Source organism: Numenius arquata, unplaced genomic scaffold, assembly GCF_964106895.1.
Source record: "Numenius arquata unplaced genomic scaffold, bNumArq3.hap1.1 HAP1_SCAFFOLD_280, whole genome shotgun sequence".
Lineage (NCBI taxonomy): Eukaryota > Metazoa > Chordata > Aves > Charadriiformes > Scolopacidae > Numenius > Numenius arquata.
Genome location: NW_027414697.1, coordinates 55,001 through 69,702, shown reverse-complemented (window position 1 = coordinate 69,702; position 14,702 = coordinate 55,001). Strand labels below are relative to the sequence as shown.

Sequence of the window (14,702 nt, the reverse complement as noted above, 5' to 3'; positions counted from 1 at the left end):
TTAGATAACTGACCTGGGATGAGAGCAGGACTGCTTGCATGTCAAATCTGGGGTTACTCCTTAGCTGCTTGAGCATACACATGCTCTCCCAGTCAGTTGGCCTCTCTGTAAGTGAGGGCAGGTCCCTCCTTGCCTCTGGTGCTCCTTGGCTTGCTGCCTGTCCTTGGGTGCCTGGCCTAGCCTCTTCTCATTCCTCCACAGACATCCGGGACTCCCTGATGCAGGCGTTGGCCAGCTACGTCTGCTACCCCCACTCGCTGCGTGCTGTGGAGAGGATCCCAGAAGAGCAGTAAGTGCTGCCCTGCCTGTTCCTGAGGAGCTGGGGCAGGGCTGGGGTGGTGGCAAGGCTGGGTGGGGGACCACCACTGAGGGTTCAGGAGCTGCAGCAGGGTGCTGGAGTTGATTTGGGGAGTCTCCTAGCACAGTTATACCAGTGGATTTGCTCTGTCCCAGCTCCATGGGTCCTATTTAATCCCCACGTCCTCAAACCCTTTGTGGCTGACCTATGTCCTTCACCTGGCAGGCGCATCTCCATGATGAAGAACCTCCTGGCTCCCTATGAGCAGCGACCCTGGGCACAGACCAACTGGATCCTCGTCAGGCTGTGGCGGGTGAGCATCCTACATCCCTCCCCCTCTCACAGTCAGGGGCTGAGTGTGCACTGAGCATTTTGCTTTCAGTAGCAGCAAAACCCAACTGATTTCCAGCCTCTGAGATCTTTCTTTGTCTCTTTTACCAGGGCTGTGGCTTTGGGTACAGGTACACACGGCTCCCACACCTGCTGAAAACCAAGCCTGAGGATGCCAGCCTCCCCAGCCTGCAGAGTGAGTGAGGCAGGGGATTGGCACTTGGGATTATGATGGGTGGTGTGGGGAGGACTGGCCTCTTCCCTAGGAGCCATCTCTAATATGGGCCAGGCCAGCTGGTGAGATGGCTGCTGAAGTAGGGGGATCCTGGCCAAATATCCAGGCCTGACCTTTGCAGCCAGCATTTCCTTTCCTGGACATCCCCAGTCCCTCTGCACTGGCTGGTGACTCTTTTGTGTTCTGGGTGGTGGGTTAGATCCATCACGAGGAAGGGTTCTGCCCTTCAAGGGAGAGGTGAGAGGCCCTCACCGTAGCTTCAACCCAAAATGTAAGCCTGGGAAAAGGCTCTCTGATATCCGCAGCGAGCAGCTGCTGTGAGGAAGAGTAGGCGAGCAGTAGGAACCCTTGTGAGAGGGAGTGGGTGCCTGCGGAGGCAGAGTACTGGACAAGTTTGCAAGCAGGGAGTCTTCTACTCAGGCATCTCAGAGCCTGGCAGAGCCTGTCCTGCCTTTGGCATAGCAGTTTGGTTCTCAGCACTGTCACTGAACTGAGGGGTTCCTCAGCTCTGTTGAGGCTGAGAAGGATGTGGGAAGGAGAAGGTACCCTTCTTGAGCTGAAGAACAGGGTCCCAGCTTCACCCTTGCAGGGTTTGGGCCTGTCTGGATACATTCTTTACCCCCATTTGCTGTGGAAAAGGCTTTGTGCCAGACCTTGCTCTTGGAGAGCTGCCCGAGGTTTGGGGGACAGAGGGTGCTGCAGCCTGACTTGGGCAGGCGGCATGTGGAGGTGCATGCTGATCCCCAGCTGGTGGGGAGAGTTGCCTGTCTCTGTTTTAACAACACTCTTGTTCTCTTTCTCTCTCCTGCCTGTGGGTGCCCAGGAGATCTCTCTGTTGCTAGTTTCCAGAGTAAGTTTGTTGTGTGACCCTCTCTTGTCTGGTGAAGTAGCTTTAGAGAGCTCCCTCCTTCCCCTCTTCTGTCTAGAGAGACCCTTCTTTCAGGGGCAGAGGGCTTCACACAGTGATCGCTTTTCTCAGTTACATCCCTCCTGCGCAAGCAAGCCCCCAGTCCCGTGGGGTGGTAATGGAGGTGGGCAGGAGCAGAGTTCCTCAGCTTTTGAGGCCTCTCTCCATCCATCTCCGGGTGGCTCCACACAGTCTGAGCCCGGAGTGGGCTGGGCCAGCTACTGGGGACTTGCTCCTGGGATTGCTATTTTAAGGTGCAACCAAATCAATAATGAGTGTTGATTTAATTGAAGAGGGACATGGGACTCGGAGGTGTCCTTGAGATGCTGCCTGGGGAAGGAGGAGGAGATGACCCCCCCGTCTCCCCACCCATCAGTCTTCACCTTGTTGCAATGTGAGCATTGGCAGGGACAACGGGACAGACTGCTGAGCCAAGAAAAATCCCTGTTTGTCTGGGTCTGCTTCTGCGGGCCAGTCTGAAGGAAGCTTGGGCAAATGCCTCTTCTGTGGTGCTCCAGCCTCCTCCAGCTTTGGGGATGCTTTTTGGGATGACTCTGTACCTGTGGTGAAGGTGTGCTGGTGCTGCCTCGCAATATCCATGAAACACGCAGAGCGCAGAGTTTGGCTCCTGAGAGCAGATGGGGACTGTCTTCAGAGGTGGGGGCAGTTCTGGTCGGTGGCTGCTGTAGGAACTTGTTTTGCATTCATCGTGGCTTGTAGGTAAGGCTGGGTGCTGCTACGGCACGCACACGGTGAGCAGCAGTGGTGGCCCCATGCCAGGCCCACCCTGTCTTGTTTTTAGCCAGCTGCAGGGTGGCTTCAGGTTGCAGCACAGGGCTCCTTTGCCCCAGGCCTTCTGCCCACACATCCATCAAGCGGTGGTGGGTAGGTGGATGGGACCATGAGATCATCCAGCTGAGCTGTTGTGCAATGTGGGCCAGAGGGTTCACCCACACCCTCTTCCTGAGTCCAGCAATTTGCCTAAGCTAAAGAGGTCTTCCAGGAAGAAATTGTGTCTTGATCTGACAACAGCATAAGCATCAGCTGGTGGCAGTTGAACTCTCCACGCCCTTCTGATGGTGGTTTCTCACCCTCGGAAATAAAGCCATGACTTTTTCCTGATGGGAGTATACCTAAACTCGTCTTCTCTTTTCCACTACTGCTGCTCTGCCTTTCTCTGCTGGGTTGAACTCTATGTATTACAACATTTTATTCTTCAAAAGTGCTTGTGTACCACAGTAAGCTCATTTCTTTCACCTTTTAATGGTGAAAAGAAAGTGCAGCCTCTTGTGTCTTCGTCAGGAAAGGGGTTTGTTTTTCTATGAGCTCCTGTGTTCACCCTTCCCATGCTTTTAGCAGCACCGGAGATGCCAGTGCCATGCTGGCCAGAATGCCTCCCTGATCTGCCGGTCACGGAGCAAAAGCTTGCATTAGCCTGTTTTCCAGCACTTTGCTTTGGAGGACTCCATGAGTCCCAGCCATGTGCTGGGGTGTCCTGGTGCCTTGCACTCAACCTTATCGAGATCTATCGTCCCCTGAATGCAGGGGGTTTCCTTCCACCTCACCCTGCAACATTCCCTTTGGTCCTTTCTGAATACATCTTTGAACGGGCATGGTTTACAGGTGATGTAGATTGCTGCATCCCCAGCTTAGCTTTTCCACTGCTGTTCCATCAGTCCAACAGCCACAGACACTGAGCGGCAGCTGCTTAACATCTACATCTGGATCCTGTCGAAAACTGGGATTAGCACTGGGTGGAACTGCTTTGCTTCTGAACCTGGGCCATTTTGGGCTTTCCTGCTCTGTGCTCCCAGCTCTACTGTAAGTGCTGCAGCATCCAGAGCCCCCCTTTGGCTGCTGACCAAGAAGTTTCACAGATAGCCCTGTTATAAATCTCCCTGGGTCATTAGCAAACTATAAAGTACATAATTATCTTCCTGTGATGAAAGTACATGACCCTGCTTCTTTACAATTATCCAGTAGGAGCACTTATTGAAGGCTTCCACTTTGTCTGCTTTATTAATTTTTAACTCTTATCTATTAATGGGCCTCTGCTACTGTTAGACTTTCTCCAATTACTACTTTTTTTTTATAATTCTGTTAGAATTTTTTCCCATAGTTGAAGAAACTGTATGTAGCCAAGTTAGTCGTGGATGTTTCCTTCGTCTTCTCCTATTACCCCTTTTCTCCTTTTTTTCATCCACCGCTATGTTTGATTATGTTCACTTTGCCTTTTACATTTGAACTTGTGTCTTTCATGGAATCGTAGAAACATTTAGGTTGGAAAAGACTCTTAAGATCATTGAGTCCAACCGTAGTTTGGAGTGTCATCCTGGTCTCAGCGAACCTTCTAACCCAAGTGCTTGCTGTAAGCACTGGGGCTTTCTGGCTGCCTAATAATCTTCTTAAAGAACTCCGTGGTTTTATTCATTATTTTCCCCCCACCTAGATTTTGGGTTTTTTTCCTCTATGTTGCTTATATTTTTGTGGGGAGGTTTCTGTTGTGGAAGCATCAGATATATCTATAACTGCTTGGGGCCACACTCTGTTGCCCACACTAAATGTATTGAGGTCATAATTTCTGGCCTTGGAAAACCACTGATTTCTGTTCCAATGACTGATCTTTATCCGTCATAATGAAGGCTAAGCCAAGATTGAGTGGCTTTTGTATTAGGGAGTTACAAGGTTTAGAAACGCTGATGACATGCTATTGCCAGGATCAAGAAAGTAACCACATCAGTGAGCATGCACAGGCTCCCTGTGGAACGATGTCCCTGTCTGAAATGGCACACATAAGGACTGTGGTGTCACCAGGAGGGCAGTGGTGACTGAGATGTGAGGGAGGTAGGTGGAAATGCCTCAGCAAAGGTGAACTTCCCGCAAATGAAGATGAACAGAGCATGGGGACTAGGTTTCTGGGTACCATTAATGATTGCCCCATGGAGAACCTCATCTGGGAACGCATGCAGGGGACGAAGCTGCTCTTGCTGTGTTCCAGGGCTGGTTCCTTACGTTGCTTTTGAAGAGTAGCAGCGATCGCAGCATCTTTAGATTCAGAATCCTCTTGGGAGCAACAAAAGCTAAGGAAGTCCACTGTTTTCTGGTGTTAGCTTAAAACCTTACAAAAACCCTACATAACTGTGGAGAAGTTTGACAAGAGGCACCACTTTTGAATGCTTTTATAGACTGGCACAGTCTTTGCCAGCGGCAGGGAGAGCATTTAAGAATCTAGAATTGGAGGTTTGGAGCAAATTCACACCACTTATTGGAAAAAGACCATGAGGAAGTAGTCATTGGCTAAAAATCAGGGTAAAGCAAGTTATTACAAGTGTAAGAGCATCCTTCAAAAAGCCAAAGCTGCCTTCAAATGAGGTAGACTTGGACAATTCATTTTGAGATCTGTCCTGACTTGAAATGTGTGTAAAACAGGCTTTGGCGACAGACCAAGAGGACAGCCCACAGAGCTCATCTGTGGGGAGCGGTGACGCTTGCCTAGGTCTGCTTCGATACTTGAAGGCGGCTAATATGTCAGCAGTTTTAATAAAAAGCACTTTTTACACATTGAGGGGACGCTGGGGGAAAGAAGACAGAAAAAACTTAACCCTACAAAAGGACATTCCAATTCTGAATGACTGGGAGAGACAATGTAGATGGAATTCAGCATCGCCAGATGTAGAGTGGTGAATGTGAAGGGAAAATGGGATTAAAAATCAATGGGGCTGGGAGCTGAGCGTAACCCATAGAGACAAGATTGCAGGGTGGGCTCCCTGGGACCTGTCTCTGTACCCTTCTCAGAAAACAGCCATGGTATTTCAGGTGTGACCTCCCCAGGGCCAAGCAGAGGAGTGACACCTCCTTTTGATCTGCTGAGCACATCCTCCTGCCATCACCCCCCTCTCAGCTGTACTGAGAGCCCTCACCTGTCCCCTCTTCAAGCTGGTATCCTCCATAACCCCTTTAACCATGCTCAGACCGTTGTTTCCCAGCCAGGGCTGATATTCGGGGTCATTCTTGCAGACGTAGTGCTCAGATATATGGTTTATTGGTGGTTTTTGTCAGTGTTGTGTTGATGGTTGGACTCGATGGTCTGAAAGGTCCCTTCCAACCTGGACGATTCTATGATTCTCCCCCAGATACAGAATTTTCTCCTTATTGTTGAATATGATCAGTTTTTTTTGTCCCAGTCTTCAAGTTTCTTAGGGTGCCTCTAGCGCATCAGACAAAGCCCCTTGTTTAGTGTCATCTGTAAATTCAGTAAGGGTGCGCTGTGCCCCATCATCCATCACTGACAGAAGACAACAAGGTGGGCTTCAGTGTTGACTCCTGGGCTTCTTCTCCGCTTGTGCCTTGGTGACCAGCAAGTTCCTGAGGATCTTGAACTGTAATTCTTACAGAAGGGTTATCCTCGAACTGTTACCCTACTGTAATCTTTTGGAAAACATCAGCTTGATGGCCAGTCAAAGGAACAAATTACACAATGGCAATTATGAAGAAAGGATAACAGAACTAAACCAAAACCACATTATGCCTTTGTGCAAATCTGCCATGCGCTTGTGGTTTGGTTGCTGCGTGCACTCCTCCTTCCACCTCTCTGAAGAAAATCTGGGAGAACCGGCAAGGCTTGGGGAGGGATGGTGAAGAGGACAAAGATGTGACGGTTTCTGTATGAGAAACTACACAGGCTGAGGCTGTTCCCATTCAAAAAGCACTCAAAGGTCTGAAATCATGGCTAGCTGGACAAAGTAACTGCAGAGCAGCATCTCTCTGTCTCTCCCACCAGAAGGAGGGGACTGCAAAGAATAAATAGTATGAAATAAAGCAAGTAGGAGCCAAACTCAAGTCCGAATTCCTCCCACTGCACACAATTGAGCTGTGAAATGTTGCTCCAGGACACGTTCAATGCTAAAGGCTTACACAGTTTCAGGGGACACTGGGCAAGAAATCCACTGAGGATCACTAAATACATAAAAAGGACGTCTGGCTTGGGCAGTCCCTGAGCCACGTGTAGCCAAGGGCTGGGAACAGGCTTGGGGGTGGGAGTAGGATATCAAAGACATTTTTCATGATGAAATCCCTCCCAAATATGTGTTCTTAGCCAGGGTCAAAGCCAGGGCGCTGGCCTGCCTGGAGTGATTAGGCACTGTGAGACATCAGCACATGTCCTCCATAACAACAGAATGTCCTTTGCTTATCAGTGGGTATTTACAGAACAATTTATCCCGGTCCCTGTTTGAACTGATGGTCTCCTGCCATTCCTCTCTGGCTTTGCTAATCCCTGCTAGCAATCCAACTGTAGTTACGCCTTGCTTCTCGATCCCTAGGGATGTGATAGAGGTTACCCTGTGTTTCCCTTGCCCATGCTGGCCTTTAGGGCAGACTGCCACCCAAAAGACGTTCTGCTGACGCAGCACAGCTGTGCTGGTGCTTCCAGAGTTTACACCAGCTCTTACTTACTAATAGCTCCTAGTAGAGGGAAAAGTAGTTGGATTTTTTTTTCATAGACTCATAGAACAGTTTGGGTTAGAAGGGACGTTAAAGATCATTGAGTTCCAAACCCCCTGACATGGGGGTTTTCTTTATACTTGGTAAATCTGTTCAAGTTTCTTTCTCCAAGCCCTGAATTTTAGTCTGTGGTTTGTACTCTGGTACCCTTCCAGGTGAGAAGCACCCATCTCATTTGTACCCCCCTCCTTTCCCTGCCCACCCATGGGAACTGATGCCCTACACAGCTCTGACTGTGTTTCCCAGCTGCTGGGTCTGACCCTGTCTGAGCTCTTGGTAGTGAAGAAGCCCAGAGGCAAAATGCCACGTGCCAGGTAGTTGTGTTTGTCCTTGGGGTCAACCTGTCTGGGGGAGTGTGGGCAGCCCTGCCTGAGCCTGCCGAGGGCAGAGCCCAGCCCCAGCTCCAGGCAGAAGCTTCTTGGCAGTGGGATTTGCTAGGTGCCTTGCTCCTGGATTTGGGCAGGCAGACATGTCCACGTGAGGCCAGGGGTGGCCGTGCTGCTGGGCAGCTGCTGCCACACTGGTATCAGGAGCAATTAATGCTGAGCTGACTGTGGAGCTCTGTGGAGGGATGGGATGCTGAGCTGCAGGGCAGCGCTCCTGTGCACGTGAGCAGCAGCAGGCACACAGGGCTCTTCCCTGGTTAATTCAGGCTGGCATTGCAAAAAAAGTGCTTGGAGGCTCGACAGGAGACATCTCTGCTCAGAATAGTCCTTGCCCCCCCACCCATGGCCGTGCCGGGACCAGGCCACTGAAGCTGTCATTGTCTGGTTTCAGAGCCGTGTCCCTCCACCTTGCTGCAGCGGCACATGGCAGACCTGCTCCACAGCGACCGCGACCTGGCCCCCAGCTTCCTCAACAGCGTCCTCAACCAGCTGAACTGGGCTTTCTCCGAGTTCATCGGCATGATTCAGGAGGTGAGTGTGCTACCCCGGGCTGCGGGGTCCATCAGTTGATGGGTGCCCATATCCTGCATGCAGCGAGGTTCAAGACATGACTCTTGGGGGTGAGAGTGCAGTGATTCCTTGGCACACATGAGCTGGGCTGGGGGTCACAGCCCTCCTTTTGGGAAGGGGCACCTTGTGAGGCTGTCTCCATTGTTTGGCAGATCCAGCAGGCAGCAGAGCGCTTGGAGAGGAACTTTGTGGACAGCCGCCAGCTGAAGGTGTGTGCCACCTGCTTTGACCTGTCGGTGAGCTTGCTCAGGGTGCTGGAAATGACCGTCACACTGGCGCCAGAGATCTTTCTCGACTGGAATCGCCCATCGTCAGAGCTGCTGCTTCGGAGGCTCGCCCAGGTATCATCCTTTTTCTGAGGAGTGAAGAAGTGTCCTCCAAAGGGGCACGGGGAACCCTCTGGCCTCTCTGCAGGTGTGATGTGAAGTGGGGGCTCCTGCTGCAAATGCTGTACTTAAAACTGCTACGGCAAACCCAGCTGCTGCAGAACAAGTGGTGCTTCCCAAAATCACTACATGCCAACAGCTCCTCTCCTTTGGAACTAGTCAGGCCACAGCTGATTTCTACCTCTACCAGGAGGGAGGATGAGAGCCCCTTGAATCTTCCTTTAGAGGGGCTGTGGCCAGTTTCTTCCACCCAGTAAATGCTGAATGCTCCTGTAACAAGCAGTGCTGTGAAATGCAGAGAGGAGGTGTGGTACATCTTGGCAAGAGCTGTAGACTGGCTTCACAGGGAACATCTCCCCTTGTTTGGGAAGGCATCTTGGTCCTTTGTCCCTCTGTCGTAGATTATGGTACCAAATGTTTCTGCTTCCTTGCCGGGGTCACAGGGACAGCCTCATTCCAACCCACAACACCCCTTAGGTTCCAGTAAATTAGTTTTTATTGTAAAGCATGAGCAACCCTGAGGACAGACTGTTCTTGTACGAGCCAGCCTGGTGGGGAGCAGTCATATATACCTTGCCTACACCACAAGGGTTGGGTTGCTCCAAGGGTTGAGGCTCAGGGCTCTGACCTGATGAGGCAAAGCAAGACACAGTGGGGTCTAGTATGGCAGTCTTGGGGAAAGTGCTCATCCTGAGATCCCAGGATTTTCCCTGTGCAAGGAGGAAAGCGAGGGGCCCTTAGCAGGTGGGTTGGGCAAGCTGGGGAATAGCCAGCAGAGTGGAAGGTGCTGCGGCATCCCCCTCGCATCCTGGTCCTGCCACAAAGCTGTGCCCCACCACTGATCGTGCCCACAGAGGGGTGCAGAGTTCTGCTCTTCGTGCCTGAGGGTGATGGGAAGAGGGATGTTGCATCTGAGAGCTGGTGTACAGCTTGCAGTGGTTGTGTCGGGCCTGGATCAGTCCCTGCTCATCCCACTGGGGGCTTGGGGGAGAGATAATGGTGGCTAATTAAATGTCTTTACAGCTGATTCCTTCTGTGCTGGTCATAGGCAGAAATTTCTGCCTCTGGTGATGTTCTGTCAAGCAGAGAAGCACATTTCTCTCTGCACTCACGCTGTGCTTCAGGGCTGTCCTGCTGCCAGCTCCAGGCAGGGCAGGACCTGGACTGTTCTTCACCCCGCTGACACTGCTTTTGCCCAGAAGCAGCTGCCAGCTCGCTCTTCATGGGCTGGGGCTGTCCTAGGGACTGTATCTTCTGCTTCCCAAGAGCTTTTATCCACAGACGTAGCTTGGCATCTGTAGGTGGGATTCAGATTTAGGAGGAAGATGCTGAGATTCAAGTGTCTTGACTTCAGACTGACTCTTCCCTGGGAGGTTTGGGTCTGGTACAACCACTGTGGTATGGTGCCACCTCCTTCCATGTGAGGGCCAAGCTACGTCTCTGCTGCGAGCCTCCCTTTGTGCATCCACCAGCCCCTGGGCACCGAGCCTGAGCTGTAAGGACGTGCTGCCCCAAAGCATGATCTTTGGCTGCTGCTCACAGGAAGGCCCATCCAGAAAACACAAACACTCTCTGCTTTTCCCTACACAGCTCTTGAACCAGGTGCTGAACCGTGTGACAGCTGAGAGGAACTTGTTTGACAGAGTGGTCAACCTCCGTCTGCCGGGTGAGTCCATGCATTGACTCTCTGTTCCTCTCCGTTGAAAACATGCCCCTGGGAAGTGAGGGATAGCTTGTACTGAAGGTGGAAGCAGAGGTGTATGGGATCAGACCTCAGGCCTGCCACATCCCTGGCTGGGGAAGCCAGTCTGGTGCCGCGGACTGCCAGGGAGGTGCTGTCTTCAGAAGACATGTAAATCCTCCAGGCAGACCTGAGCTGCTCTTCCTAGGCCCTTAGCCTCTGTCTGCCCAGCAGCTCCAGTTCCCTCCAGGACCTCTGTCCTCACGAGGCAGCTGATGCATGGGTCTGGCTGCATGGTGGAAGCGGCAACCGTGCTGTGCTTGGGCAGGGAGGTGTGTTGCCAGACAGATGTGACACAGGTTAGGTGGGAGCTGTTTGAAAGGCTCAAAGCCCTGCACAGATTGCAGTTTAGGTATCAGGCTTGGTTTCTGTGCTCTGCATTGAGTAGAGAATGCACTGAATTGCTGAGAGAAGCCGTTCTCACCAACATCAGCTCTCTTCCTCCTGGAGGTGACTGTGGGCAGCTGAGGTGGGCCTGTTAGCAGAGACTAGCTCCAGGTGCTGTGTTATGAGCATCCTGTATTTCCTGTACAGCAGCTGGATTTTCTTGCCTGCTTAGGAGGGGACAGAACACCTTCTCCCCTTGAGGCTTGGGAGAGGCAGAGGTGCTCCATCATGAGAACATTGCCCGAGTCTGGGGTTTGCATTAGTGGGGAAGACTTCTCTGTCCTTGATGAACTCTATGGCCCCACCAGGGAGCCCAGGTCACAGTCCCTACCTCCTAGACTGCTCCACCACCAAGTCTGGAAGTAGCTGTGCACCCCTGCTCTGCCTGTCACGTGGTGGCAGCAACTCTGTCTTTCTCTTTTGCTTCCATAGGGCTGGAGAGCGTGGACCATTACCCAATCCTTGTGGCTGTGACAGGGATACTGGTCCGGCTGCTTGTGGACACTGACGTTCAGGGGTGAGTGGCTTTTGACTTCTGAAGCACAGGGTCACTGCATGTGGCACTGCTTTGGGTGCTGCAGTAGCCAGTGCCATGGGAGGTGTTGCAGGAGAGATGTGGGTGCATGGGGAGGTGAGGCGAGGCAGACGTGCATGGAGCCGGCAGAAGCCAAGGAGCTGTACGCCCCTGCAGCAACTGCATCCCAGTGCTACTGCTGGGTGCAAAGCTCCTTCCCGTGGTGTAGCACCTCTCGTGCTCATGAGAGGTGGCTATGAGGTGCTGTACCAACAGGACATGTGCACCTTCCTCCCTGGGATGGGGCCTGGCACTCTGTGTGTGACAGGACAGCTGCTGTCGGAGGTTGTGAGCGCTGCATGTGAAAGATCTGTGCTGATGTGGTGACGCAGGCGAAGTGCTGCAGCACCCAGCGATGGGTGGAAGGGAGGTCATTAAAGCTCCTCCGCTTTGGACCCATCTCAGGGAGGCATCACAATGTGTGCAGAGCTCTCTGGCTGCCTAGACCTGAGACAAATCCTGTGATGTTGATTTTCAGATGAAGCAAATTTTCTTGTCTTTATAGTAACCAGCTATTCAGAGAGACAGCACTGGGGGAATGGTGTGGCTGGACAAAGCCAGAGCTGACCTGGTGGTTTATATGTGTCTGTGCCTGCTTGTACCGAGTCCTGAAAACAGGCTCATGCTGATATCCTCTGCAGCCCTGCCTTTGCGCTCTCCCAGTGTCATTCGTAGGTGTCGTGTCTGGCTGCCGTGCCCTGTAGGATGCTGTGGGAGATAGGGATTTTCTGTCTGTGCTGCAAATTCTGCTTGTTTTTGCATTTGGAGAACATGATAGTCTCTGGCTTTGCGGAGAGCAGAGCCCCATCTGGCCGAGCAGTTCAGCCCTGCAGCCAGTCTTTCAGCTTCTTCTCTCAAGGACTCAAAGATGTACACAAATATATCTAATTATATCCTGCCTCCCGTGGCTGCTGCACCAGTCTCACAGCCCCAAGTGTGACAGCGCCAAGAGCTCAGCACAAGGTCACTGATCAGTGGTCTTTCTGGACTGTGAATGGGGGTGAATTTTGCTCGCCCCAAGAATCCTGCTCCATGGAAAGGGCAAACATCATGAATTTGACGCCACAGCTAGACGCTTCTTCCTGGAGGGAAGGGGGGAGGTGATAAAGCAGTTCCTGCATGCCAGGCAGGACAGGAGGTCCTTCCCTGGCTCCATTGTCCCTTGAACATCTGTCCCAGACCAGGTCACTTTTAGAGTCAAAGAGTGGAAGGGATAAAGCTCTTTCTCTGGCCCTTGGAAGAGCACTGGGAAGATGGTAGTGTGATGAAACGCATCCTTCCCAGCCTGCAGGGAGTCCTGGGGAGACAAAAAGCTTGCAGGCCGTGTCTCCTTTAGCTGAAAAGCCAGTTGTGCCTTGGGTTAGGGAATTGGACATTGCCAAGTGGCCCTGTCCCCTGTCTGCCAACATCATCCTCCACGCCTTGGGCAGCAGCAGGATCACAAATCAGAGGTGCTGTATCCTGTGGTGTGTGGTTGGGAAGTGGCAAGTCTCTGACTGATCTTCAAGGGCTTTGTCGTCATCTCCTTGGGCACTGGGAAGCAGAAATAAATAAGAAATGGGAGAGTGGTGGGAGAAAAGCTGAGCAGCAGCAGCACAAGGTGAAATAGGAGGAAGCCCAGGGAAAAATGTCTATAAAACGAAATGCTTCTATGTGATTTTGCAAAGCCCTGCACTAAATCTGAGGTTTGATACGTCACTGATCTATAAAAGGCAAGCCAAAATTGCAGAGGAGCATTTAGGTCAATCAAGACAAAAGAACCAAGGCTGGTGGTTAAAGACCCCCTACCGCTACCTGAGCAGAGGGGATGGGCAGTCTGATGGTAGAGATCAGCGTGGCTGCAGGCAGAGAACCTCACATGGAAGGGAAAACTGAGTCACCCACCCTCTTTGCCACGCTCTGAATTGAGGGTGTGAGTGTTGTACCCCGTTTTCAGAGTGGTTCCATTCCGTGCACGCACGTTCAAAAACAGCAAACAGGGACAGGATGGAGAAAAACAGCAGACAGGAGAGGAAATGCAGAGGCTTTCCTGCTGCTTTTGCATTCCTCGAGGGTTCAGTCCTGGTTTGATCCTGCGTGCAAATCTCTTGGCCCCATTGCCGCAGGGTGCTGAAGATGGGGAGGTGCAGCTGGGGTGAGCAGAGCCCCGTGGGGATCTCCTCCCCACAGTCGCCCAAAAAACGGGGAGATGGTACAGGTCAACAACATTGGCCTGGAGCAGGGCGATGGGTAGCATCTGTCTCTGAGCGAATGAGTAAGAGGATGGTCTGTGGAATGGAAAAGGAGAATTCAAACCTTCCTCAAGTCTGAACACTCCCATGGGAGATGATTGCCATGGGTCATGTTGCTGGAGGAGGTAACTGAACTGATGAACTGGAGAACCCATGTGTAACTGGGCTCTCCAGAGCACACCTAGTTTATATGAACTTAAAAGGAGACAGCTTTCCTTTTTCCTTTTTCGCTTCCTCTCAGTGCAGTGAGCAGGATAACAAGATGGATTTTTTTCCTTCCTCGGAAGTGCTCTGCCCAGGCAATACTTGGAAGCAGGTAGAAATCTCTTCCAGGTCCCATTTGGCAACTCCCAGGTTACCAAAAATCATTTACAGAGCAAGATTATACAACCCACATTTGCACATAGGAACTTCTCTGTGGGAATTGCCCAGGACACTAGTTACCCTGACTGGTTCCCTGTGAGGAGGCTTTGCTCCAGCGGATGAGGACGGGGGGCAGGACCTTGGGTGACTTTCATGGCTTGGCTGTGGTTTTTCTGGTTGCCTCTAACCCAGTGAGCCAACGCTGTGCCAGGTGCTTGCTTGGAAGGTGCTGCAAGCTTTGCCCTGGGACAGAGAGGATGGGTTCATCTCGGGGTGGAGGAGGGAGGTCCCATTTATGGGGCTAAAACGTTCCAGTGGGGAAGGGTGGGAGTAAGGAGAGCCAGAGCCATGCCGACTCATCCAGCTGCGTTATCAGGATGCAGTCAGATGCTTCGGCTGCTCCTTGCCCAGCACAGGACGCTCAGCCAGGCATCAAGTCCTCTCGCTACGGACTCCTGGCATCAAACAGAGCCATTAAGCACCAGAAAAGGGAACATTGCCCAGGCTGGGATGTGATGAGACAGTTGATACATCATACGCCTTAGTCCCTGGACGGAGCGGGCTGTGCTTTTGAGAGAGAAGAAATACATCTCCAATCGGGTCCAGCAGGAGGGCTGGTGCTACTCGCGGTGAACCGAAGCTTCAGTGCCCACCTCTTCCAGGCCTGCTGATCTTTGTAAAGCCTCCATGGGTCACTTACCACAACTCCCAAATGCTTGCTGGAGGGTGGGAAGGAAGACCTTGTGCTGATAACTAGAGCATCATTAGAGAGCAGAGGGCTTGAACCAGAGC

General features: G+C 52.0%; 1 protein-coding gene across 3 annotated transcripts in view; it reads left to right on the top strand.

Annotated features, from left to right (window-relative positions):
- The window catches only part of LOC141478159 (E3 ubiquitin-protein ligase RNF123-like), a 50,015-nt gene that overhangs the window by 24,394 nt on the left and 10,919 nt on the right, over nt 1-14,702 (top strand). For all 3 annotated transcript variants that reach the window (XM_074167277.1, XM_074167279.1, XM_074167278.1), the window contains exons 28-34: nt 202-289; nt 524-611; nt 740-824; nt 8,050-8,189; nt 8,381-8,569; nt 10,205-10,280; nt 11,175-11,259. In XM_074167277.1, the coding sequence (XP_074023378.1) occupies nt 202-289; nt 524-611; nt 740-824; nt 8,050-8,189; nt 8,381-8,569; nt 10,205-10,280; nt 11,175-11,259 (751 nt within the window). The remainder of the gene's footprint in view (nt 1-201; nt 290-523; nt 612-739; nt 825-8,049; nt 8,190-8,380; nt 8,570-10,204; nt 10,281-11,174; nt 11,260-14,702) is intronic.